This window comes from Diachasmimorpha longicaudata, chromosome 13 (genome assembly GCF_034640455.1).
Source record: "Diachasmimorpha longicaudata isolate KC_UGA_2023 chromosome 13, iyDiaLong2, whole genome shotgun sequence".
In the NCBI taxonomy this organism is placed as follows: domain Eukaryota; kingdom Metazoa; phylum Arthropoda; class Insecta; order Hymenoptera; family Braconidae; genus Diachasmimorpha; species Diachasmimorpha longicaudata.
This window is the reverse complement of record NC_087237.1, coordinates 1,273,231-1,300,335: the sequence shown is the minus strand read 5'-3', so window position 1 is coordinate 1,300,335 and position 27,105 is coordinate 1,273,231. Positions and strand designations below refer to the sequence as shown.

General features: G+C 38.0%; 5 protein-coding genes across 7 annotated transcripts; 3 read left to right on the top strand and 2 right to left on the bottom strand.

Annotated features, from left to right (window-relative positions):
• Positions 1-85: 85 nt before the first annotated feature.
• On the top strand, positions 86-7,740 carry LOC135168524 (THO complex subunit 2). Of its 2 annotated transcripts, XM_064132804.1 has the most exons (13): positions 86-256; positions 506-549; positions 716-807; positions 894-1,007; positions 1,090-1,205; positions 1,286-1,416; positions 2,098-3,602; positions 4,154-6,008; positions 6,398-6,543; positions 6,631-6,691; positions 6,974-7,035; positions 7,127-7,191; positions 7,577-7,740. In XM_064132804.1, exons 1-13 carry the CDS (start codon positions 189-191, stop codon positions 7,605-7,607), a joined length of 4,290 nt encoding a protein of 1,429 aa, XP_063988874.1. In that variant the 5' UTR covers positions 86-188; the 3' UTR covers positions 7,608-7,740. The 2 variants fall into 2 exon arrangements, with proteins under 2 accessions (XP_063988874.1, XP_063988875.1); XM_064132805.1 differs by lacking the exons at positions 86-256; positions 506-549; positions 716-807; positions 894-1,007; positions 1,090-1,205 and having other exon boundaries at positions 2,049-3,602.
• Positions 7,727-10,318, bottom strand: LOC135168528 (ribonuclease Y-like). Its single transcript, XM_064132812.1, has 3 exons — positions 10,107-10,318; positions 9,049-9,727; positions 7,727-8,589 (listed from the first exon to the last, which is right to left on the bottom strand). Exons 1-3 carry the CDS (start codon positions 10,139-10,141, stop codon positions 7,969-7,971), a joined length of 1,335 nt encoding a protein of 444 aa, XP_063988882.1. The 5' UTR covers positions 10,142-10,318; the 3' UTR covers positions 7,727-7,968.
• Positions 10,319-10,619: 301 nt separating this feature from the next.
• Positions 10,620-12,241, top strand: LOC135168534 (large ribosomal subunit protein P2). The gene is made up of 4 exons (XM_064132821.1): positions 10,620-10,776; positions 11,162-11,334; positions 11,418-11,522; positions 12,045-12,241. The coding sequence occupies exons 2-4, from the start codon at positions 11,163-11,165 to the stop codon at positions 12,113-12,115; spliced, it is 348 nt and encodes a 115-aa protein (XP_063988891.1). The 5' UTR covers positions 10,620-10,776; position 11,162; the 3' UTR covers positions 12,116-12,241.
• A 1,388-nt stretch (positions 12,242-13,629) lies between these two features.
• On the top strand, positions 13,630-23,659 carry LOC135168523 (clathrin heavy chain). Its single transcript, XM_064132803.1, has 5 exons — positions 13,630-14,119; positions 15,758-16,924; positions 17,399-18,607; positions 19,412-21,820; positions 22,433-23,659. The coding sequence occupies exons 1-5, from the start codon at positions 14,078-14,080 to the stop codon at positions 22,643-22,645; spliced, it is 5,040 nt and encodes a 1,679-aa protein (XP_063988873.1). The 5' UTR covers positions 13,630-14,077; the 3' UTR covers positions 22,646-23,659.
• On the bottom strand, positions 23,593-26,782 carry LOC135168530 (ribonuclease P protein subunit p29). Of its 2 annotated transcripts, none has more exons than XM_064132816.1 (4): positions 26,541-26,782; positions 26,336-26,475; positions 25,863-26,259; positions 23,593-25,022 (listed from the first exon to the last, which is right to left on the bottom strand). In XM_064132816.1, exons 1-4 carry the CDS (start codon positions 26,557-26,559, stop codon positions 24,889-24,891), a joined length of 690 nt encoding a protein of 229 aa, XP_063988886.1. In that variant the 5' UTR covers positions 26,560-26,782; the 3' UTR covers positions 23,593-24,888. The 2 variants fall into 2 exon arrangements, with proteins under 2 accessions (XP_063988886.1, XP_063988885.1); XM_064132815.1 differs by having other exon boundaries at positions 23,593-25,025; positions 26,541-26,728.
• Between the last annotated feature and the right edge of the window lie 323 nt (positions 26,783-27,105).

The following is a 27,105-nucleotide window of genomic DNA, read 5'->3' as shown; positions in this document are numbered from 1 at the left end:
ATATTTCTTTTAAAAAAAGAAACCTAAGAGATGGTGTTTTTATTTTTCTATGTGTTCGACAGTCGCCATATTGAAATTGAAAAGGCTCCATGAATCGTAATGGCGTCAATAGTGTAACGTGCGTTGTTGATACGGTTGTGTTTTTTAACAAATTGAAGAAACAAATATCGTGTAATAACAAATGAAATATGGCGATTAATAAAGGGTGGAATCCTGATTTATGGAAAACATGGGACAAACATGGAAAGAATGATTAGTAAGTGGTAGTATCCCAGGCATTTAACGACAAGAAGAATGGTGGTACATAGGCAAAGGCGTATTGTTTGAGGCGTTTCGATTTCGTCCCCTAATAAATAAATGATAAATTTCACTGGGATAATAAATGATTCATTGATAAACCAGATATCTCTTTTTATGGGGAATAACGTATTGACGATTGCAACATTAATATTCCGAGTATGTCGCTCTACTGAAGAGTTAATTGTCGATTAACCAATGTTTCCAGCCTCAAGATAATCAAGCAGAAGTATAAGGAAGGCGACACTACAGGTATGTACCATAAAATAACAGACATTACCATCAATCCACCATATTCACTGTTTATAATTTCTTCGTTAGCCTTTCTGTAGACAAAGATCACCATAATACTAGCAAAGTCATTTGTTGAAATAAATAAACAGCATTCAGTAACTCGTTGCAAAATTATTCGTTACAGAATGGAGACGAGGCTTGTACGAATTGATCTCAAATGGAGTCCAAGCGAATATAAAGAAAGAAAATGTGGTATCTACACTTGGAGAACTTGTCGTAAGTATTAATCATTCATGTGATCAATAGAAATTATTGATTTTATGAATTAATCATGGTATTTATGGTTTCATGAATTTTTTTAGAGCATCGATGCAGCCATACCTTCCACTATTGTGGATTTATTTACCCTGATAGATGCAGAAGTGGTGAACGACAACAGAAACAATTTTTATTACATCGTAAAAGAAAGCGAAAAGGTAATCTATCTTATCATTCGAAGATTCTCTCAGTCTGGCAGTTATTTTAAACTGTTTTTGGTTTTCCTCCTTTGGTTCACAGTTTTTAACAGATAGGATACTCAAAGAACGACTGGAAATTGACACTCTACAGGACATTGGCATTCTTAAAAATCGAAACTTTAACACCAAGTTCGTCAAAGTGAAGACAAAACTTTTGTATGTAGTAATTAGTTGGTTTGTTTTTGTATTTTAATAGTGATGTGGCTCATTGTGTTTGTGGTTTCTAAATTCTACAGTTACAAACAACGGAAGTTTAATCTGTTTCGAGAGGAGAGTGAGGGGTATTCGAAACTGATAGTTGAATTGAATCAGGAGAGGCCTGCCAGTGAAGTTTCAAATACTTTAGAAATTGTCAAATCGCTCATAGGTAAGAAACAAGTAAAAATTGGACGTAACCCCGCAAATTGTACCATTCATCATTTATTTTTTGCACTCCATTATGCCATAGAATTCTGAGAAATGCGAATTATACATCTTAAGATTTTAAATGTGAGAAGGCAGTATGCTATTGAAAAATTTCGGATACAATTTCATCCGATGTCTTAATATTTCATGAGAAAATTATTAGAACTTACGAATTGCAAATGGAAATTAGACTGAACTCGGTGCTGAATACTTATGCTATCATTGAACATTCAATTAAATTGAAGAATTTTTCCATTTTGGATGCTCAAAAATTTGAATTCTATTACATTTTCAGTAATACCTTAAATTTAATTTCTTTACTTAAATTAAGCTCAATGTTACATTGGAGAATATTGTTAATCAACTGTGCACGCAATTCATCCTTTTTGTTAACCATGAAAACTAATCTTGCATGCCACGTCAACAATTATAAGTTCCTTTTCACATTTTGCTTCTACTTTTCTTTATTTATCATATCAAATTATTGAAAAAAAAAACTCTAGTGCCTATCACCTCTCACATAAGAAAACCAAACTTGGGAAGAATAACATGAAAAACTTGTTAAATACATCATGTTTCGCCATTTCCCTCCAGAATGAAAAGCCTCGAACACTGCAACCAGACTTTCAAAAAATGTCCCCAGGTTACTTCAACCTCGACCCCAACAGAGTCCTCGATATAGTTCTCGAGACCTTCGAGAACCGCCCGCAGGATGATGCCCTCTTCATTCCCCTGATAAAATCCTACATGTGTGACGAACAAGTCCTCTGCGAAGTCCTGGGTTTCAAGTACCGTTCAACCGTAGATTCTACTCCTTTCTCCCTGCAGAAGCTCACAGCCCTGATGCTGCAGCACAAAGTCATACATCTAGACAATATTCTCCCCTGGTTGGTTCCCGACGACAAGACTATCATCAAGGATCACGAACAGTCGATGCGTTCAGCAAAGGAATACGTTCGAAAAATGAGCATAATTTCGACGAAAGATCGTGAGGAAGTGGTAGATGAGCGAGAACCAGCACAGGACAAATACTCAGGTAATCAGAAATTTGGTTTGTGCGAAGCACTGCTGGAGATAGGTGCCTGGGAGGTAGCCCAGGGTCTCTTCAGTCGTCTTCCAGACCACAGCCTTACAGACCAGAAGCCAATAGCCCTAGCCCTTTGCCGAATGGTCCACTCAATAGTGGAACCTGTCTACCGCAAACACTGTACAGTATCTCCAAAGCTACCAGGCAGGAAGATACCGCCGCTCAACAATCCCCTTGCTCCAAAGCCGATGAACGATCTCAACGACATTCACGACCAGCTCTTGCCAATGTTGATTATCCTGGGACTAAATTTACATCACGATCCTATTCTGATGTATAAAATAATGAGAATTTGTCAGGTTGCCATTAAACAACATCCCCTGGACTCTAACAAACAGCCAATCGACAAGAGCAACACCATTTATTACGATATTCTCACAATTCTGGATGTCGTGCTACTACCCTCCCTCTCATTTATGGACTGCAATTGCTGCGTTGCTGAGGAAATGTGGAACATTCTCAAATACTATCCTTATCAGAATCGTTATTGTCTCTATGCCAGGTGGAAGAACGATACTCCCATACAGCATGCTGCATTGCTTCGTAAACGAGCTGATGTGCAAAAGAAAATCAAGTCTATCATGAAGAGAGTGAGCAAGGAGACCATCAAGCCTGTTGGAAGGACCATTGGCAAGCTCACGCACTCCTCTCCTGGAGTGCTGTTTGATTACATTCTTATTCAAATTCAACTTTATGAAAATCTCATTGGACCTGTTGTTGACTCGCTCAAGTATTTGACCAGCATATCCTACGATGTTCTTGGGTACTGTCTGGTGGAGGCACTGGCTGGGGCTGATCGTGATAGGCTGAAGCACGATGGAAACAGTATATCTCAGTGGCTCCAATCATTGGCGTCGTTCTGTGGAGCAATTTTCAAGAAATATAATATTGAGCTGACAGGACTTCTTCAGTATGTGGCTAATCAACTGAAGGCACAGAAAAGTCTCGATCTATTGATACTTAAGGAGATTGTACAAAAAATGGCTGGGGTCGAGGCTGCTGAGGAGATGACTGCTGATCAACTTGATGCTATGGCTGGTGGAGATCTCTTGAAAACTGAGGTATTGCTTTTTATTATTATTATTAGAGATACAAACTCTTTGTCGCTGAGGGTGTCTAAGCACTTTGTCTATTTTGTTCGGGTGAATATAAAGATCTTGCTTTTTCCCTACGTTTTGGGATATTTTACGACGATTTTGCCAACTTTGTGAGTTGCCATTTGTACCTCTATATTGAAAGGTTAGCTAACGTTTTTAAAAATCGAGAACAATAGACAGTTAATCATGGAGAAAGGTCAGTACAATTATTGAAATTGAAAATTCAAGAAGATTTACAATTGACATTGGCATTATGTGTAAACAAAAACCATTCCACTTTGTTCGTTTTCTTGTCCATTTTCCAGAAGCGTAATACGGTACTCACGAAATGCAAATTTCAATGATTACATTCTTTTGCCATGAGCAACGTATAAAGGACGAATATTTTAAAGAAAATGACTGCGTTCTCCAAACTCACCTCAGCAACTATCCCCAAATGAATCCAAAAACTATAAAATATAATCCTTCATCAGACATAACTCACAATTTCCCAACTACTCGCCGATAATTTTCAGGCTGGCTACTTCAGTCAAGTTAGAAACACAAAAAAATCTTCTCAACGTTTGAAAGAAGCGCTGGCAGAGAACGACCTGGCAGTGGCACTTTGCCTCCTAATGGCCCAGCAGAAACACTGCGTGGTTTACCGAGAGACCGACAAATCCCACCTGAAGTTGGTGGGGAAGCTGTACGATCAGTGTCAAGACACCCTCGTTCAGTTCGGCACATTTTTAGGCCAAACGATGACAGTACACGAATATGTTGAACGTCTCCCAGGGATGCACAACATGCTCCAAGACAATCACATTCATGCAGACGTTGCTTTCTTCCTCGCAAGACCGATGTTTACCCACGCCATAAACATAAAGTACGACGCCCTTCGTAAAGTAGATCCCAACTACAAGAGAATGTCAGCTTCAATGAAACAAGCCAAATGGGCAGAGGCAGCACAATCAGTGATGGCACCAGTGGCTCTATCAGTTCGTCCCCTTCATCCGCCCAAGGTCTGGGAGGATATATCCCCTCAGTTTCTAGTGACCTTTTGGTCTCTGTCAATGTCTGATCTCTTCACACCAGTCGACAGCTATCAAAGGGAGATGAACAGACTAAAACAATTGGCAGGACAGGCTGCTGATTCCAAAGACATGAATGCCAGCAAAGGCAAGAAAGAGCAGGAGCGTTATACAACTCTGATTGACAAGCTCCAGGATGAAAAGAAGAAACAGGAGGAGCACGTTGAGAAGGTACTGGCATATCTGAGACAAGAGAAGGATTCGTGGTTCCTCTCTAGGAGTCCAAAATCAGCCAAGAACGAGACAATCACTCAGTTCCTTCAACTCTGCCTCTTCCCAAGGTGTACATTCACTGCTGTCGATGCAATGTACTGCGCCAAATTTGTTCATACAATTCACTCCTTGAAGACCGCCAATTTCTCAACTCTCCTCTGCTACGATCGACTCTTTTGTGATATTACTTACTCGGTTACCTCTTGCACTGAGAATGAGGCCAATCGTTATGGAAGATTTCTCTGTGCAATGTTGGAGACTGTTATGAGGTGGCACTCGGAAAAAGCTATTTTTGACAAAGAGTGTAGTAATTATCCGGGTTTTGTTACCAAATTCAAGGTCAGTAATCAATTCTCCGAGGCTAATGACATGGTGGGATTTGAAAATTATCGACATGTGTGCCACAAGTGGCATTATAAAATTACAAAGGCTATTGTTGTGTGCCTCGACTCCAAGGATTACGTTCAGATCAGAAACTCTTTCATCATTTTGATCAAGATTCTTCCACAATTTCCAGTTATTGCTAAACTCTCCGGAATTCTTGAGAGAAAAGTTGAGAAGGTGAGGGAGGAGGAGAAGGGACAGAGGCAGGATCTCCATGTACTGGCAACTTCGTACAGTGGACAGTTGAAAGCTAAGACTCCACACATGATCAAGGAAGCTGAATTTCATCATGTTAATGAGAGAACTGCTAAGGCCCAAGAGAGTACTAATAATGATACCAGTGAAAAATTCAGCAATGGAATCAGCTCGAAGGAGGGGGTCAGCAATGGAGAGAGCAGGGAAAAGGAGAAAGATACCAAGGAGGTCAGGGAGAAGAGGTCTACCAATAACACTGGTAATCATGAAGTCGTGGAAAAGGTCAGGAAGAAGGAGGAGAGCAAGGATGTTGGTGAGATTAAGGAGAAACATGTCAAGAAAGAGGAGAAACCGAGTGAAAAGGATGATGAGGGTGGTGACAAGAAGGAGAGGAAATCCAAGGAGGAGAACTATTATGGGAGTGGAGTTGATCATTTGGATAGGGACTTGTCTAGTGTCTCAAATAGTAGTGCTAGCAGCTCGGGACAGAATCAGGAGACTGATAGAGGTATTATCAATTGTTTTAAAACTGTTGGATTGATTTTTTTGGTTGATACTTTGAGACTCAAGGACATTATTAGAGCTTTTTTGAAGAACAGTAATTATTGTAACGAAGACTATTTGTAAGTTGCTTTGAACCTTTTTTTCTCGTAATAATTTTTTACTCATTTCATTTGACTTTTTAATTGGTTGAAAAATTATAATAGTTGTTATATATTCAAATATTGTAATTCAAGATGAAATTTTATTATATTTTTCACTCAATCGAAGCACTGTCAGTCTTTTAAAAAATGGTTAATGGACGGTCTCCAAAATCTTCTAGTTTCTTTGTAATTACTCAATGATTTTCATAAGCTTCACAATTTCATGGATAAATCTCTGTTTATGGAATTTTAGAGCCCAAGAGAAGAAAAGTAGAAAGCATTCCTAAAGAAAGCAGACGTGCTGAGGCTACGAGTGAAAAGAAAGAAAGATCGGCTAAGACTAAAATCAGAGATGAACAGAAAGAACTCAGACGGGAGAAAAAACTCGGTCGTAAAAGGGTGAGTCTGATATACAAATAGGGTGGTGGCGCATTTTCCATTCTGATATTTCCATGTTCTGTTTTTCCAACGTTAATTGTTTTATAGGATCGAGCTGAGGAGGTCGTCGCCGCAACGGAGCAAAAGCGAAGGAAAGACGATGATCGGGGTTGGTGATTTGATTTTTTAGACCTTTTTGTACTGTACTGAGACATTCTTCAACAGTATTATTATTATAACTATTATTTCTATTGTTTTTGACCATCTTCGAGAAAAGAGAAAAAATTGAACCTGTTTTTTTGTTCATAAATAAAAAACTTTTATTTTGCCTCTGAGATTACGAATTTTCCCAGAATTCTTCCAGCAAAGGAATTCTGTACATATTGTTTTCCTTATTTCTCTCCTTCACCCTCCTCGGTCCGGAATTTTGATGGATATAATTTGATTACAGCAAAAAATACCCACCAAAATGGTGACGTCCCTGAGCATAGAGAAAAGCACCACTATAGCAAGGTTCGTAAACCAAAAAATTCTGCGAATTTTACGTCATTTACTTGTTCCAGCGTTCTGGTTGTACTAACTTTTTTCTGGTGGTTTTGTTTAGGAAAAGTCGCCGTACACGAAAGAGAGGACACACGAGCGTGAGGGGCGTGAAGGCAGAGACAAACAATATCCTTTTTATAAATAAATTATAAATAATAGATATGAAGTAGTGATGAGAGTTGCTATGGTCTTATAGTTTCAATAAAATTCTGAACTATATCGTCATTGCAAATTCAAATTTACTCAAGTTCAATATTGGCGACCTAAAAATATATTGAACAGATAGAAGAAGAATGAACAATATTTGTTTAGATCAAGAAAGTGAAATTTCACATTTATCGCTGGTAGTTTTTGGTGTATATTTTTAGGCAGTCATAAATTTTTATTTTTGTTTTTAGTTTATACGGGTCATGAGGTATTGCCATTTAAATTGAAAAAAATCGATATTTGATGTTCGATATCTCCTCAAATAAATGAATTATCGTGAAATTTATCCTTAACAGAAATATACCAGACGGAGTTCAGATCCCAAACGAAGATGATGTAAACCAACAGACGAAGTTTGACTTACATTTTATATTCCCACGTTTGAATGTTGTATGTAATAACAGCAAAAACTTTCAAAGGAAATAATAATAATAATGATAGAAGTAATAAAATCTCAATAGTAAATAATTTTTATATTAAATCATCAAGAATCCAATTTTACCCAATAATAAATGAAAAAAAAAACGAATTTCTAGTATAAACTGATTACTCGTGAATTATTGTGTGTGCAGTCTCTCTGTGATAAATCCATTTTTAATAAATAAATCAAATTAATAAAATTATTCACACTAGTACATAATTTGTTCAATCACACAGGTGCTCGGAATTCTCGGATAAATTGAAGTGAACTCTTCGTCATAAGGGCGAAGTGATCATTGAATTTAAGTAACAATTATCAGCCTTCATTGTTTCTTCCTCAAGTCTCTTCAGGCGTTGTTTTGCGTCTTGAATGATCTCATCGGTGCAGCTACTCTCACTGAGAACTGTCCTCGAGGATTGCACTGGAAGAATTACTTTCGTGACATCACTACTCGTATATTTAACCAGCTGGGCTTCCTCGAGTTGTCTTGATAGCTTCACTGCTCTCAACGTCAGCTCCTCTATCCTCAACTTCTGCTCGTGGACGAGATTCTGCAGCTCTCGTTTCTCTTGATCATTCAATTGTTTATTCGTTTCATTGTTACACTTCTCAGTCTGCGTCGAAGCTTCATTTGTGCTTTTTTTCGAGCCTTGGAGCTCTCTAGTCTCTTTATTGGGAAGAACTTGTTTCACTTTTGCCAATTCTTCCTGGAGATTTTTCAGATTCACCTCGAATTGTCTGTAACTATCTCGCTCCAATTCTAATCTCTCAGCTTCTCTTGTTAATGAATTCTCCTTCACTGCCAGTTCTAATTCTTTTCTGTACATCCGACGTTCCTCATCTTTTCTGTCTTCATGAAACTGTTTCTCTTTTAAATTTAGAGCTTTTATGGAACCCTAAAATAAAATAAAATGTCAGAAGAAACATTGAACATCTTATATCTTTCTTCTTGGTTCTATTAATGGAAATATTAGTTAAAAACTTATTGCATTAAATACTTGTTAATTGAAGATGAACCACGTCATTTAAAAATATTTAAATAAAATAAGTCACACAAAAAAATCAAGCCTGGAGACTTTTTTCCAAGGAGAGTATTCTCCTAAGCATTTCAATGAAATATATCTCAATGACTCGGGAAAAAAACTTGAATTCGCAAATAAAGTCAGCAAAAACGTCACACTTTTGTCTTCGTACGTCAAGTGACCCTTCCCACGTCCTTAATCAGCTGCAAAAACTTCTTATGATTATTTAAATATATTTACGTGAATGAAATTTACAAGGTGAGACAAATAACAACAAACCAAATGTCACAACAGAGAGAGCTACACAATCAATAAATTTATAAATATTTTCACCTGAACATGTGCCAATTTCTCGTCCAATTTTATCATCTGCTGTTCGATGTGATTAGCTCTGAGATTCAGAGCATTCTCCTTCTCCCTCAGCTCCTTGTCGAAGGATTCCTTCTGCCTCATCAATTTTTTCTTAGCTGCCATGATTTTGATAGCCTCTGCAGTAACATCACCATCAGGAAAATCGGTCTGAGTCCTGCAGCTTTTGGTGCCGCCATTAAAATCCTCCCTAACTATCTGAACAGTACTCTTCGGCTTTTTAAATTGGCTAATATATTTCAGTATTGATAACAACAAGGGCATATCATGGCTATCGTACTCTCCGATGATAGCCTGACCATCCGGCCCCCCTGGGCTAATCCCCAGGGTCTCCAGCGCGTGACAAACGTAATCAGTCTGCAGTTTATTTCTATCAGCCGTTTCCAATGATCCGTTATCACTCTTTGGTATGTGTTTGCGAAAATTAATGAGAAGAGGGGCTTCACTAGCGAATACCGATACTGTGTAAGCATAATTGTGATTCCAGAGGTACTCCGCTATCAACAAATCGTAGACATACTGCTTTGCCGATTTAGGACCGATATTCGTTTTGTTCAGGGTCATGTCTTTACTTTTCAAGGCATTCACCAGGTTCTGACGAAGGTGAGTGCGAACGTTTGATATTATTCCACATCTTTCAAACCTGTGAGACAACAAAAGCAGTAGACTTGTTAATAAACTTGATTTATTGAGTGTTGGTCAATTGATCTGCATGAATTACAATAAATTAATTAATATAAGAAAGCTATTGAGTTGGTTTAATTGAACTTGCTTGGAGATGTGCCTTTTTTAATAGAAAAAAATGATTACGAAAGTTTATGTTTGCTTGTCAATTCATGGCATGAGTTTATTTATTCAAGTCAATACAATTCAGCACATCACAAGGGCACTCATCAAAACAGTCTCCAAAGACACGCATTTAATTCCTTTAAATCAAAGTAATGATCAAATACTTGCATTATGCCTTAATTAATTATGCGTAAACTAATTCGAGGATTTTTTAAGAAAAAACGATGGCTCACCAAGCGTAAATTGAAGAGTAATAATCACCATCCATAACAAATCCCTTTAAACACCAAACAACATCTATTTACATATAAATCTCTCGTTGATAAACTATTTTCTAAGCGCGTCGGAATCTTTCCAATAACAAACAATGAAGATTTGTACGAAGTGTTACGATGTAAACCTGTTTTTTCCGCGTCGAAAGAAGGCAAAAAAATGATAGAAGGGTAAAAACATGGGCATGGTTGACGTAACTGTTGTACGCACTGGCGGTCAAACAGGCCACCAGAATCGACCGGGGCGCCTCCCACCGCCAGTGTCATTACTAACCAAACAGGATTGACTTGGAGTCCTCTTTGCATTTTACGCTCAGTATTAGTTATTTAAAAATCCATGAGAAATTAACAAAATATTTTCAAGTCAGTACAAACCTAGCACAAACAATAGAATTTGTTCATTTTGCGAAAAACAATCATCTATCGACTATCTTACGTACCACTAGTAAGTTGGCGGTGGCGCCATCTTGCCTTCCAGCTAGTCGAAGTATAAGTCCTGATTCCGGAAACCGGACTTCTATAGAGAGTATATTCTTCGGCAGTAGCTTTGCCTCGTTCATTTCGTTTCTTTGCGGAGAACGTTCTGTTACATTCTAGCGTCATCCACGTTTCGTGTCACCACGACTTAAAAGTAAGTGAATAATTCAGTATAAATTGTTGAAAATATTGGTAACAATCCGTTGTTTATAGTTTGACCTAATTAAATAAATGGTTTGAAAGTGAAAATTCATTAAATTCGATGCGATGTTTACGGATGCGGTCGGATAGGAGCCGCCATGAGTGGCATGTTTAATTTTTTCTTTCTTTTATAATTCGAATCCAATTGATTTATCACTCAGATTGTAAAATATTAACTAAACCACCGAATTTTTCATGATGATTGCAATTTATCACCATCTTTCGACTGATTGGCAGTGATGATTAACTATTTCCTGACGATAAACCCCACTAACGAGACTACTACAAAATTGACAAAAGTGAGGTTAATTAACTTGTTTTTTACCATTTGATCTCAGAATGCGTTACGTGGCCGCTTATCTGTTGGCTGTCCTTGGTGGCAATGCCTCACCTTCCCAAGATGCCATTGAGAAGATCCTCTCCTCGGTAGGAATTGAGTCTGATGCTGAGAGAGTAAAAAAAATCATTGCCGAGCTCAATGGAAAGTCCATCGAGGATTTGATTGCTCAGGGTAAGTGAATGTTATCCTGTTGGTGGAGCTAATTAAATAGTTTGAATGAGTGGAGATGCTGATCTAATGTTTTTTTTTTTCAGGACGTGAGAAGCTCTCCTCCATGCCAGTTGGAGGTGGTGCTGCTGCACCTGCTGCTGCTGCTGCCGCCGCTGGTGGAGCTGCTCCAGCTGCTGAGGAGAAGAAAGGTAAATTCTATGATTCGATTTAACTGTTTTTATTTTCATTTGGAGTGGAGTTGAGAAGAAATTATCTTGGAGATTCATTCAGATTTCTCTTCAAAAGTTTTTGTCAAAATACCTAATAATGTGCAACAGCTGCTTCTATAAAAAATTCGGAATCAGCAATGAGAAATTAGTGACGCATCGGCTTAATGAAAAATCGTTTTTTTATATTAAAATTGAGATTTAAGGATAAGCCATGATTCTCGAAAAATCCCGTTCATTCACGAACAATCATGTGCTAAACATTTTTGGAATAAGTTCACTACAAATATCGAGCCGTTGCAACTCCACAAACGACATAAAATCCCCCAACTCGCCCACATCTCCAACAAATTCTTCAAATGATGACCGAAATTCCCGTACCATCTTTCGACTGAGTTACAGTGATGGCTATTTTTCCATCTGACAAAGCAATTATTTCCAACCGAACGGATCTCAAGCAAATTCATGTTTACTGAATCGTTTGTTGTATATTTTAAATTGCAGAAGACAAGAAGGCCGCCAAAGAAGAATCTGAATCTGAGGATGATGACATGGGCTTCGGTCTCTTTGACTAAACAATTACCTGACAGCAAAAAAAAAAACCGGACTATTCGCCAGTAAAATTGCAACCAGTGGATCTCCCAAATAGATTGTACATTGTTGCATTTGCTGCTGATGAATAAGAGATTTTTTTACGACAACTGTTTGTTTATTCATATAGCCTCTCCCCTCCCCACCAAAGTCCACTATAAAATCGAGGGGCAAGTTAATCCCAATAAGGTACCTTCATTTCCCTTTGCATTTTCTCAGCGAGACAATTCCTCTGTGATTGAAGCGCAGAAATTGAATGATTGACCGTCACCATGTTGCGACGCAAGCACTTTTTTCTCGATCACGTGACCGTGAATTCCACGTAGTTGGTGCTTGAAATTACAAGTGTGGAAAAATTCGTTTGATGGGGATGCATCATCGCAGTAGAATCCGGTCCATAAATATTCATTCCCCAAGTTTTCAACCGTACGAGGAATGCAGACAAATAAACAAACCATTCGCATATTCATAAGAGAATCGTTAGAGCTTTCTTCAAAAGGTGAATGTGAAATATAAATAAAACACTCGTCTCGGATGAGTGCCAAATTCATGTCTATTATAAACAAATCATAAACAAAACCATGAGCCAGGTGGATGAAACATTCTCGTTGGGGTCAAATTAGTTATTCGGACATTACGATTCCAATGTAACGAAAGGGGTCGAGAGTTATGGATTTTAATTTAATTACTCAATTTATACTTAATTATATTCCTTGAAAAATTGCCACACTGAGAGAAAAATATCATAGATATAATGAAATATATCTTATTGGATAGATATTCTTTCGTATCAAAACATGATTTCATTATTTCATCGTTTTGAAGCCTTCATTGCATATTCACACATCTGAAATAAAAAGAATAATTCTTGATGCCTACATCAATCAGAAATATAATTATTCACTCGAAGCATTAGAAATTATTTATTCCAATCAAATTACAAATGGTCATTGCCCGCGAGCCTTCAGACAACACTAATCCTTTTTTTAAAGTATCATAATAATTCGATCCGACCTTAGGTACATGTAATTTACTATTGATGATATAATTAGATGTCAGACGAGACATGAAGATGATGAGAGATCTCACCTTTCAAAAATGCATTCATTGTTCAAGAAAATTATTGTTAAAATTATAATATATTACCTTACTAACCACTATTATTACTATTATTATTTGATAATTATTTATTACTCGTGAATGAGAAATTTCAAATCTCCCAGACACTATCCCCACCTTCCAACCACCATTCCACTGTTCTCAGTCCACCACAGTGCAATTCTCACCGCGCATCCACCACTTCATTCACAATTTTCACCCCAAAACTCCCCCACAAAGATGTCAAACCCATAATACCCTCGACAAAGAGGGTATGATCACTATCTCAAAGCCACCTTCCCTCCTCCTCTTTCAAAACAAGCGCCAGTGCTATCCATGCGCTTGTGCTGTCCTCTCAAATCCTCCATCTTCCTCATCAGTCTCACCCCTTTCCCCCTCTCGAGCAACATCGTTAAAAATCAATACTCCCATCAGTCTGAATGACAGTGTTAGCCTTGGTAGTAGCGCAGCCCTTTCCAGCTGAATTGAAAAATCTAAAGAAGAAAAATTGGAAAATTATTAAATCGTCGGGGACTACTTTTTTCCCTAGGAAAAGGGAGGGGGGCGTGTACACTGGTCGGCCATGATAGGTGTCAAGCGGCAAAGCAGTGACGGCATTCGTTCTTTGCGTCAGTCGGTTTTGTGAAGCTGATGACTGAATTAAAGTACATCGGTACCATTGTCATCCGTAAAAATCTCGTAATCCAATTGTTAAAGCCTTGTGAACGGTAGCTAGTCTACTGAATTATTAAAAATCGGATAGTAGAAGTGATAATCAAGGAAAATCATACGACAACAGAGCACTGAAGTCATCGAGCCCAAGGGAAGTTGATTGAAACACCGTTAAAATGACGCAGCTACTGCCCATAAGGTTTCAGGAGCATCTCCAGGTAAGTGACCTGATTCATCGAGTGGTTAATGACCAGTCGACTACCTAGAAAAAAAAAATTGCCCTCAGTGATGATAAGAAGTGATGATGAGGGGCGGAGGGGCGTTAGCAAAACTACAGATGAATATTAGAGAGTGGATATTGGGTTTGAAACGTGTGTGAGGGAGAGAGATAGAGTCGAGTCGGCGTCGACCGACATCCGCCATCGACGTGGTTCACCACGTTCCTTTCCTGCTCATTTTCCCCTCCCTGCACCTGTCCCTGGCCTTTCCCCCTTTCTCCTCCTTCTGATGAGCTTTTTGCCCTCGAAAAGCTGAAATCATCGGAGGATATTTGATTTTCCTGCCATCCGGAACGAAAAGTATCAATTGACGTAGAGGTTGACAGCTCCCTCCATTGACTCCTTTCGCCAACTCTCGACACTCCTATTTATCCTCAATTCCTCGGGGGCTTTTTTTTTTTACAAATCCTCCTCACGACTGAATGTCGATTACTCACGTATCGATCCAAGGTGCAACATCCTCATGGCATCGCTGAGCTGCCCTCACGATTATTGAGATTTGATAGAATTAAATTTAATGACACCACGAGATGGAGTTTAATGTTGGTTTGTGTGATTTAAAAAAAAAGAGGGGGGAGGGGGCCACGTATACTCTGTACGCACACACACGCCCCTCCGCCTACATTCCCTGGATGATTACTTTATTTAATTTTCTAACATTGTTTTACCCGTGATCCACTATTTTCATGGCACTGGTTGGCTCGTGGAGCTCGTGATAACAGCTCCAATCTATTTGATATTTTTGTTTTTATCAGTAGGTATTGATTACTTGTGGCCATCCATCAAAAATAACAAGGCCCTCGTGAATTCGTATAATCAAATAATCCAAGGATTAATAATTAGGACTAGGGTAAACAGGCAAGTTCCTGAAAGGGGGGTAGTTTCGAGACGATTTTCCCGTTTATTCAATATGCCTGGCATAATAATATAATAAAATGAAATTGTCTTTACGGTTTGATCTCTTAATATTACCCCAGCGCAATCGTGTTTAATTATTTTTTATCGATCAACTTTTAATTGCCAAACTTCAGCTGCGTCAAACTTATTCAGTTTATTTATTCTTTGTTCAATAATTATTAATTTCAAATAATTTTTCCTGCTCTTGGAACCGTTATTGACATGTAGAAGCCATCATATTCCTATTTGTCTGATGCTGATATTCTAGGCTGTACCTTTTCTACTTGTCTGGTTAGACATTAGAACTTTCGTTTCGTCTTATAATTTTCGTAGTTGATGCCTCCATATCTCCATTGAAATTTCGATATTTCTTAAAATCATTCATTTGGGATCGTTATAAAATTAATTAAATATTTATTTCATTCATTCATTTGTTAACATTGAGTGATTGAAAAAAAAAGAATTTCTGATCAAAATGTATCATCAGGGACATTGAATAATCCCCATGCTTTTGACAATTTCGTCATGCATGTTTGTCGATAAATTTAATTAATTAATTATTAAAAAAAGTTAGACTCATCGTTCGATCTCCCTTATACAATAAGAAAATGACTGGATATCCTTAACCATCTCACCCAACTAACCTGTTCCTCCTACTCACGAAAAACCGTATTATTGCAGCTCACAGCTGTCGGCATTAACGCCAACAATGTCAGCTTTAACACCCTCACGATGGAGTCTGACAAGTTCATCTGTGTACGTGAAAAAGTTGGTGACACATCCCAAGTTGTTATAATCGACATGAACGACTCTGCAAATCCAATAAGAAGGCCAATATCCGCCGACTCGGCAATAATGAATCCAGCGAGTAAAGTAATAGCACTGAAGGCTCAAAAAACCCTCCAAATATTCAACATTGAGATGAAATCCAAGATGAAGGCCCACACGATGACAGAGGAGGTGGTCTTCTGGAAGTGGATATCACCGAATACCTTGGCACTTGTAACAGAACAGTCTGTCTATCACTGGTCAATGGAGGGTGATTCAACTCCCCAGAAAATGTTTGACAGACATGCCTCGTTGAACGGCTGTCAGATTATAAATTATCGTACTGATCCCAAGCAAACGTGGCTGCTGTTGATTGGTATATCTGCTCAGCATAATCGTGTTGTTGGGGCCATGCATCTGTACTCGGTTGAACGAAAATGTTCCCAGCCCATCGAGGGTCATGCTGCATCTTTTGCACAATTCAAGATGGAGGGAAATGCTGAGCCCAGCAATCTCTTCTGTTTTGCTGTAAGAACTGTTCAGGGGGCCAAATTACACATTATCGAGGTGGGACAACCACCAGCAGGCAACACAGCCTTTCCCAAAAAAGCTGTCGATGTATTTTTCCCACCAGAGGCTGGCAGTGATTTTCCAGTTGCTATGCAAGTCAGCTCCAAATACGATGTCATTTATCTCATCACCAAGTATGGATACATTCACATGTACGACATTGAGTCTGCAACGTGTATATTCATGAATCGTATTTCGGGGGAAACTATCTTTGTTACCGCACCGCATGAAGCATCCGGAGGCATTATCGGAGTCAATCGCAAGGGGCAGGTGTTGTCGGTTTCCGTTGAGGAGGAGAATATCATACCTTACATCAATGGAGTTCTCCAGAATCCAGAGCTTGCACTGAGGATGGCTGTTAGGAATAATTTGTCTGGGGCTGAGGATCTTTTCGTGAGGAAATTCAATATGCTTTTCCAGAATGGACAGTATGCCGAGGCTGCTAAGGTCGCAGCTAATGCGCCTAAGGGGATTTTGAGAACACCGGCTACTATACAACGATTTCAGCAGGTCAGTTTTTATTTAATTAAGGATGATTTGTTGACAAGTCGAGGGAATTGCTGTAGTTGAATCGATGGAGTAAGTAAGAGATATGAGGGCTCTTTAATCATCTTATTGTCAACGTAAGCTTTTTTTCATTATATGGGTTACGATAAACTATGGTTACTCATTCATTTTGACAATATAGTATTCAAAGAAACAAAATGTAGTAATATATTTGAATAATCACTATAGATGACATTATTTGCTTATTTTTTAAATTACGTGGCATTGATAAACATTTAGTTTGTGCAATAGCTGTTTTAATCCGGTTTGATGGGATTTTAATACATTTTTGCTAAAAAAAAGCTCTGAAAGTCGATCAGATGTTTAAACATTAAGTGTTGAAACGATGAAATTCTACAATTTTGAAAGCATTCCCAAATCGCAATTAGTAACCTATTTTATCAGCAATTCACTCATCACTCTCTCCCATAATTCCAGGTACCAGCCACTCAAGGACAAACCTCGCCCCTTCTCCAATACTTTGGAATTCTCTTGGACCAGGGCCAGCTTAACAAATACGAATCGTTGGAGCTGTGCCGTCCAGTGCTTGTGCAAGGTCGAAAACAGCTCCTAGAGAAATGGCTGAAGGAGGACAAACTCGAGTGTAGCGAGGAGCTGGGTGATCTGGTGAAACAAGCTGATCCAACCCTAGCACTGAGTGTTTACTTACGTGCAAATGTACCCAACAAAGTGATCCAGTGTTTCGCTGAGACGGGACAATTTCAGAAAATCGTACTATACGCCAAAAAGGTGTCTTACACTCCTGACTACATATTCCTCCTGCGAAATGTCATGAGAATAAATCCAGATCAGGGTGTTGCTTTTGCTCAAATGTTGGTGCAGGACGACGAACCCCTGGCCGATATTAATCAAATTGTCGACATTTTTATGGAGCAGAATATGGTGCCTCAGTGCACAGCCTTTCTCCTGGATGCTCTTAAGAACAATCGTCCAAGCGAGGGTGTCCTTCAGACACGTTTACTCGAGATGAATCTTATATCTGCACCTCAGGTTGCTGATGCAATTCTTGGCAATCAAATGTTTACACATTATGATCGTGCACACGTCGCTCAATTGTGTGAAAAATCTGGATTACTTCAACGTGCACTGGAGCATTACACCGATCTTTACGATATAAAACGTGCAGTTGTACATACTCATCTACTATCTGGTGATTGGCTCGTTGGTTTCTTCGGTACCCTCTCGGTCGAGGACTCACTGGAGTGCCTAAAAGCTATGCTCACTGCTAATATACGACAAAATTTGCAGATATGCGTTCAAATAGCTACCAAATATCATGAGCAACTCACTACAAAAGCACTGATCGATCTTTTTGAGAGTTTCAAGTCGTACGAGGGACTGTTCTATTTCCTCGGATCAATTGTTAACTACAGCCAGGACCAAGAAGTGCACTTTAAGTATATTCAGGCTGCCTGCAAAATTGGACAGATCAAGGAGGTCGAGCGCATCTGTCGGGAGAGCCACTGCTATAATGCTGAGAGGGTTAAGAATTTCTTGAAAGAAGCTAAATTGTCGGATCAACTGCCTCTTATCATCGTTTGCGATCGTTTTGATTTTGTTCACGATCTTGTTCTTTATCTATATCGTAATAATCTGCAGAAGTACATTGAGATTTACGTTCAGAAGGTAAGGATTTGTTTTTTAAATAGGGATTTTTGTATTGAGTAGGGGATCAATTGGAGATATCATTTTTAATTAGGCTTTTTCTGCAAATTTTGAAAATTCTGAAAATTTTTCATTGGGCTTTTTCTGCACTTGAAGGAATTCCTCGTAAAGAAAAATTATTCCCATTCTCCAAAAAGTCTTGATTCAAGCAAAGCAGAAGTAATTCAGTAACAGATTCAGAAAATGTTCTTAAATTTTTTATCAGTGTAATCATCAGAGGAATAAGAGGCTTCATAGTAAGAAGATGAATTTATATAGAAAAAAGTGTCTTCTCTATTTCCTCGCAAACCCACTCATTCTGCGGGTGATTTCATTGTTAATAAAATTGGACTACCTGACGTCATTACCTTCGATAATACAATTTTCTCAGTAACGAGTTTTATTCAGATTCTCGGTAAAAAAAAAAACTTGCGCTATCGACAACTGTTACTCATTGTCTGATAATGATTGAAGTGATATTGTCTCTTAAAATTCTCGCCAGCCGATTTTCAAATGATAAAATTGCTATAATTAATTGAGTTATTGCGGTTCAATCAAATTTCAGAATTGAAAATTATATCTCTTGATCATGCTAATCATTCAATAAATTCGTAATGATCAAAATGATGTCAGTTGAGACATCACTGGTAATTCTACAATCACGGCATTATCACAATTGCCTGATCGCATTGTCTCTAGCACATGTAGTTTACGGAATCATTGACCTATTAATCCCTCTCCAATCCCTAACAAATTACTCTCGTAACCAACTCAATCGACTTGCAGGTAAATCCATCACGTCTGCCAGTGGTGGTAGGAGGTCTCCTGGATGTTGACTGTTCCGAGGACATAATAAAAAATCTAATCCTCGTAGTACGAGGCCAATTCTCCACCGATGAACTGGTTGAGGAAGTTGAAAAACGCAATCGCCTGAAGCTCCTTCTTCCCTGGTTGGAATCTCGTGTCCACGAGGGTTGCATCGAACCAGCAACGCACAACGCCCTAGCTAAAATCTACATTGATAGTAACAACAATCCTGAGAGATTTTTGAAGGAAAATCAATTCTATGACAGCCGAGTGGTTGGAAAATACTGCGAAAAACGTGATCCTCATTTGGCATGTATAGCTTACGAGCGTGGCCAGTGTGATCGTGAATTGATTGCTGTTTGCAATGAGAACAGTTTATTCAAGAGTGAAGCCAGATATTTGGTTAGACGTCGGGATCCTGATTTATGGGCTGAAGTACTTCTCGAGAGTAATCCCTACAAACGTCCTCTCATTGATCAGGTTGTGCAAACAGCCCTGTCTGAAACCCAAGATCCAGAGGACATTTCAGTAACAGTGAAGGCCTTCATGACAGCAGATTTGCCAAATGAGCTCATCGAATTACTGGAGAAAATTGTCCTCGACAGCTCGGTCTTCAGTGATCACCGCAATCTCCAGAATCTTCTGATTCTCACAGCAATTAAAGCCGATCGCACTCGTGTAATGGAGTACATCAATCGTCTGGACAACTATGATGCCCCAGACATCGCCAACATTGCGATTAACAATGAGCTGTATGAAGAGGCCTTTGCAATTTTCAAGAAGTTTGATGTCAACACTTCAGCCATTCAGGTGCTCATTGAACAGGTGGCTAACTTGGATAGAGCTTATGAATTCGCTGAGAGATGCAACGAGCCGGCTGTATGGTCACAACTCGCTAGAGCTCAACTCCAGAAGGGGCTCGTCAAGGAAGCAATCGACAGCTTCATCAAGGCTGACGATCCATCAGCTTACATTGATGTTGTGGAAACAGCACATCGCACATCTCACTGGGAGGACCTGGTGCGCTATCTCCAGATGTCCAGGAAGAAGGCACGTGAATCATTCATAGAGAGCGAGCTCATCTACGCTTACGCACGCACCAACAGACTCGCTGATCTGGAGGAATTCATCTCTGGGCCAAATCACGCTGATATACAGAAAATTGGTGACAGATGCTTTGATGATAAAATGTACGAAGCTGCCAAACTTCTGTACAACAATGTCTCCAATTTTGCAAGACTTGCGATAACTTTGGTCCACCTGAAGGAGTTCCAGGGGGCTGTGGATTCAGCGAGAAAAGCCAATTCTACGAGAACCTGGAAAGAGGTGTGCTTTGCCTGTGTTGACAGTGGAGAATTTCGTCTTGCTCAGATGTGTGGTCTACACATTGTCGTTCATGCTGATGAGCTCGAGGATCTCATCAATTATTATCAGGATCGTGGACACTTTGAGGAGCTAATCAATCTACTGGAGGCTGCACTTGGCCTTGAACGTGCACACATGGGAATGTTCACTGAACTGGCTATTTTGTACAGCAAGTACAAGCCACAGAGAATGCGTGAACATCTCGAACTTTTCTGGTCACGTGTCAATATTCCCAAGGTGTTGAGAGCGGCAGAGTCAGCACATCTGTGGGCTGAGCTTGTATTCCTTTATGATAAATATGAGGAATATGATAACGCTGTTCTCGCCATGATGCAGCATCCAACTGAGGCATGGAGAGAGGGACATTTCAAGGATGTCATCACTAAAGTTGCTAATGTGGAATTGTACTACAAAGCCATTCAATTTTATCTTGAATACAAACCACTGCTGTTGAATGACATTCTGCTTGTTCTTTCACCGAGAATGGATCACACGAGGTCAGTCGCTTATTTCACCAGAACTGGGCATCTTCAGCTTGTCAAGCCCTATCTGAGGTCTGTACAGGCATTGAATAACAAAGCGATCAATGAGGCTTTGAATGGATTGCTAATCGATGAGGAGGACTACCAGGGGCTCAGGACGTCTATCGATGCCTTTGATAATTTTGATAATATTGCCCTTGCCCAACAGCTCGAGAAACACGAGCTCATAGAATTCAGGAGAATTGCAGCTTATTTGTATAAAGGAAACAACAGGTGGAAGCAGAGTGTCGAACTTTGTAAGAAGGACAGACTGTTTAGGGATGCTATGGAGTATGCTGCTGAGTCAAGAAATGCTGAGGTAGCTGAGGAGTTACTCGAGTGGTTCTTGGAGAGGGACTCCAAGGATTGTTTCGCTGCTTGTCTGTTTTATTGTTATGATCTACTTCATCCTGATGTTATCCTTGAACTTGCGTGGAGACATAGGATTCTGAACTTTGCAATGCCGTATCTTATTCAAGTTATGAGGGAGTACATCACCAAGGTTGGTATTGGTACATTATTTGGGGTGATTTTATAGAGCGGGTGCGAGTTGGGGTTTCGCATGCAAGTTAGTTTCCTGTTGGATATGAAATAGAATGAAAAATGTCAGAAATATATTTTTTTGATAATATAAAAAATGAAGGAAATGAAGAAGAGTAATAACGTCTGGTGTATGATGTCACGCTAAAATACCAATTTATGAAGTATTGTGACGTCAATACACAGACATGTCGCCAGTCGGCTAAACCTTGATTTTTTTTTTCAAATAAAAAAAATACGTATTTAATTTTTATCATCAAACTTTTGCATTTCATCAATTTTTTTTGCTAAAAAAATCATGCAAGCACCTAACTATTCAGGCGGAGACCTGTGTCCATTCTTTCACATTTATTTTTTTATTTATGAAATTAGTTCATTGATTCAAGAATGGAATGATCTAAGCAATAAAGTAGTCTCATAGAAAATAACGTAAGGAATTGCTTCGGAATTTTGCACATCTCTTTTTGTAACGTAAACATTATTTTTTATTGCACATCATTATATTTATAGCAAAAAAAGAAAAATTATTTTTGTTGAGATGACTGAAATAATCGTCATTGAAAATTTTTAACAGGTCGATAAATTGGAAGAGGCTGAGAGTAGACGTGTAGAGGAAACCGATCATCAGGAGCACAAGCCAATGATAATGCCGGAGCCCCAACTAATGTTGACAGCTGGGCCCGGTATGATGGCACCGGGTTATGCTCCACAAGCAGTATACGGTAATCCAGCAGCACCAGGTGTCTATGCACCACCGGCCGCTGCTTATCAGGGCTACGGCATGTGAGACGGCGCATTGAATGATAATTTTCACAGCGCTAATGAACAATACCAACTTTTCTCAAGGTTTCAATAGACCATTCAAATACGCCGTTTAGTTAATCATTATTTTTCGTAGAAATTTAATCGACCTGAACTGCAGTAACTGATTGAAAAAAAAAACAACTCATACGAATGAACATTCATAAAAAATAAACAGAGACTCTGTTAGATAGTATCGAACCTATTGTGTTCGATTATTTTGGTGAGAAAGTTGATACAAAAATTATGAAAATTTGCTGTTGTCCATCGAGTGCCCAATTGCCTCGATGACATGACTCGCTTCCCCTCTTTCCCCTTCACTGATTTCTTGTGACAGTTGTCCTTCAGAGAAAAATTATTGTCTGTTTGTAATTATAATTTTTCCAGTGCAGTAATCAGAAAAGTGAAAGATAATAATGACGAGAAAAATGAATTAGTTGAACAGAAGAATTTGTTTTACGTTACAGTCCATTAGTTTTCATTTTGACGAGCCATTCAAAGTATGTGAATTTTTCCTCGAATTTCTCATGAATTTTCGTTTGTTGATATGTGTATATTTATCCATCAGCGGAAAATTAAAGGAAGAAAAAGAAGATGACCACGAAATTGGAAATTAAGAATAAAATATGGAAAAAGTGTCGTGGCATTTTGTGTTAGAATTATTGTATTTTATGGAACCGCTATCATTATGAATTGCCCTCATTTTTTGATGATTAATAATTTTCATAAAGTCGAAACATTGGTAAAGTATAGAACGGTTTATTGTGAAATTATGAATTATAGATTGTTATCGTCTCATTGATGTTACAAATGACGGATTTTTGATTGATGGGATGAGAAAATCGGCAGTCACGTGGTTTAGCGTCTAGTGGCAGAATGATGTTTTATATTTCTTGTGAACCTATGGCTCAAAGCCCCCAGCGAGTCTATTAATTTTTTTTTCTTGGATTGTATAATTTAATTAGAAATAAAGCAATTGTTTTCTCTTAGTTTATCTGGATACAGTTGAGTACGAAAGAGTTGTTGATTTCTGAATTTTAGGGCCTATGAAGAATGTTTAGTTCTGAAAGTCTCTTTCCTACTTCATTTTCGTTAGTTTTCTTTTAATCCTTTGGGAAACACTCCCCAAACATTTACCTAACTCACTAATGACACTTGTTCCCCTCTCTCTCTTATACTTTTACGTGAAAGTTAAATACAAATTACATTGACAAATAGAAAATCTGAATGTGTTTTTTTTTTTAAGAATTTTCATCATTTTTCCCTTAATCATGATTGACTCTAACATTACGGTAATAATTTCATTGACGACCGATCGATTCGACAATTTGTTGAATAAACATCGTGTGATAAATCCAGCTCCACGTGTACGTAATAAATTATCTCAATGAGGTACACAAATTGATTCAATTACTCTCATCCAAATGGAGATTAAATTGTCACATTTTTTTTCGTAATGTATTTTTAAGTTTATTAATTGTATTTAAAGAGATCGTTGGAAGCGCCAAAGGATTATCCTGTCGTAATCTCCTAAGTAAATTATGACGGAGAAAATGAAAGTGTTGGGTAAATGCAGTTTGTTTGGGTGCACTATTTCTTATTGAGGATTGTAATTGGTGATAAAAGATAATTTACGACATTCCTAGTACACCACTTCATCTGTACCGATTTTAAAGAGTGAAAAACGCTAACAAAGAAGATGAAAGAAACCATGGAATTTTGGAACTGTCCCTTATATGAAAACACTGAATGGATTTATCGTGCATTGTTAATGGTATTTATATCACTTTTTCCCGTGGGATATTATGATTTATCAGTTCGATAAACTTGAATTTTTATTATCATTAATATTATATTATATTGAGAATATTGGAAAGGAATACAAATGGCAAGTTAAACATGAATGATTGATCATTATACATAAAAAATATATAAGTATAATTATATTGGTAATTATGTAATATGTAGATATACATACGAATAAGGTCGTAAAAGAATGAAAGAAATAAAGAAATGAGAAAAAAAAACAAAGTTGAAAATATTGTAGTTTAATATCGGTTGATGGGCTTTCACCTCGAAATTGTAAAATTGTATTGATTGTATATTGATGTATTGAAGCATGATCCTGATGGCTATCGAAATAAATGACAGCTTCTGAACATTAGAGGACTAGAGATGATGCGATTTATTTTCCTCTACGTGAGGCTATTTGGTAGGTCTAGGCATGGATTACAATTCTGCTATGTGATTTGCCTTAAATTTTTTCACTGCTCGCTCTGCTGGCCTTATACATAATTCTTTTGCGAATAATTCCAGTGATGCTCCGGGGAGGTGGATTTTTATAACTACGACTTCCTTTGGAACTGCTGAAAAAATGATTACAAATTATTGGAGATGCAGATTTTGTCGACAGAAGTGGTATTGAATGGAGAGTAGCAATAGTCCATCTTTGGTGCGCGATATCTACTGATTAGGTGGCACAGCTTGAGTGTTATTCTGAAGTTGTAGAAAATATATTAAACATGAGTTTCTGTAGTCTGCCTTCTATTCTATTATTTCAAACTTTGGATCAATCTTTAGGAAATATGTCGAAATTCAAAAGATATCTAGGGACACTCATAAGTATCATTATATGAGAATTATATATTTACAAAAATTACGTGAATGTAGAATTATCGATTTTTTGAAAATCTACAAATCTCTCATGAATTACTATTCATAATTATTTTTGAGGGATTGGATTTATTCACAAATATCAGAGGGAGATTGAAAATATTGTTCTCCTTATATTATACTTCCATTTTATGTTTCAGAAGTTTAAATAAATAATTGAAAAATCTCAGCCTCATAACATAAAAATAGAACAAAATGCAAAATACCTACATTGTTGAACTACAAAGTTATTGAAAATTCAGATTAATTGTGGAATTTCGCTCACGTATATTCTTCAAAGGTTTTAAATCAATTGCAATTGTACTTAAAAATCCAAATGTTCCAGGGCCTTCCTCCAAATTGGATTCAATGCCGATCAAATTGAAAATGCTTCATTTTATTCCATTGTTCACGAGGTTTTGGCTTTTTTTTTTGGAAATTATCGACAAATCATCCATTCTAATTATTCTTCACAAAAGGCTGTATTGACTCAGTTATTCTTTCATTACTAGAAACTGCACAATCAATTAATTCAACGAACGAAAACTTACTTTTGATTTTATTGTCTTTCCCCATAATCCTAAAGGTATTCTTGGTGTCCTGCAAAACAATGCCATTGATTCCCACCAAACTAGGGCATTTTGATCTAACAACAGTAACTCTAGCCCCATGAAGATCAGCTTTCATTAACTTTTGATTAGTAATTTCCCAGCGTGAATCTATTGTACTGGACGGTAACTCTCTGAAAGAACGAATAGCCAGAGCTTGCTGAATATATCCCAGCCACAAATGATTAAGTGGCACGAGGTCCTCGTATTTTAAGTCAGTCTCCGAGCTGATATTCTTCAGTCCCAACAATTTTCTCTTTCTGCTGCTCAAGTATTTACCTTTTTTTGGCAATACTTTTTTACCACTATCGTGAGACTTTAGTTTTCCAAAGATGAACGTCTGAAAGCAGTTAAAACAAAGTTAAGTAAACTTCCAACTTCCGACACCTCTCTTGTAATAAGAACAATGTAACAACCTTTTTCAGTTCAGCTGTGATTTCATTAACATCAGAATTCGGTAAGGAAGTCTCCAGGAAATTCAAAACAATTCTTTCACGATCTTCCGTTGTGGCTGCATGTTTTGTTATCTCGTGTGGCAGGGGTTTGCACAATGACTCTATTAAATTATGCAAATTTATTTAAATTAACTTTGAATAATTAAAATAATAGAATTTATCTCACCTGGTGTTTTCCTCATCATTTTCTAAATATATTTAATCAAATAACCGTGTAACATTGCCTCTATAATCCAATGGAGCCACTGTAAACACAAACACAACCTTAAATTTTGTGGACACGGGACAGTCCATGCCTCACGTCACGTGATTCCTCCTCCTCCCAGCGTCGGGCCAATCAAACAATTCTATGTAAATGCGTTCAGAATACAAATGAGTTCCGGAACAAAAAGATTATTGAAAATATACAGAGTACATTGTGCCCAGTAAATATACACCGAGAGAGAAATTTAGTAGAATAGAACGATTATTTTTTTTATTCAACCACAGGGTCGTGTTCAATAGTGCTAATAGAATAATTCATTGATGTAACGAAATAATTCGGCAGTTTTAGAGGACTTCGTGAGTAAACTGTACCATTCTGCCATTAATTCTGCGGGCTCCAAACATGAACCTCATGCTTCGATCAAATAAACATTTGAAAATATTGTCCATTGGTTTGTACTCCCTCAACATTTCAGCGAATTTTAATTGTTATTGGAATGTATCGCCGTTCATTACTCTGAAAGCTT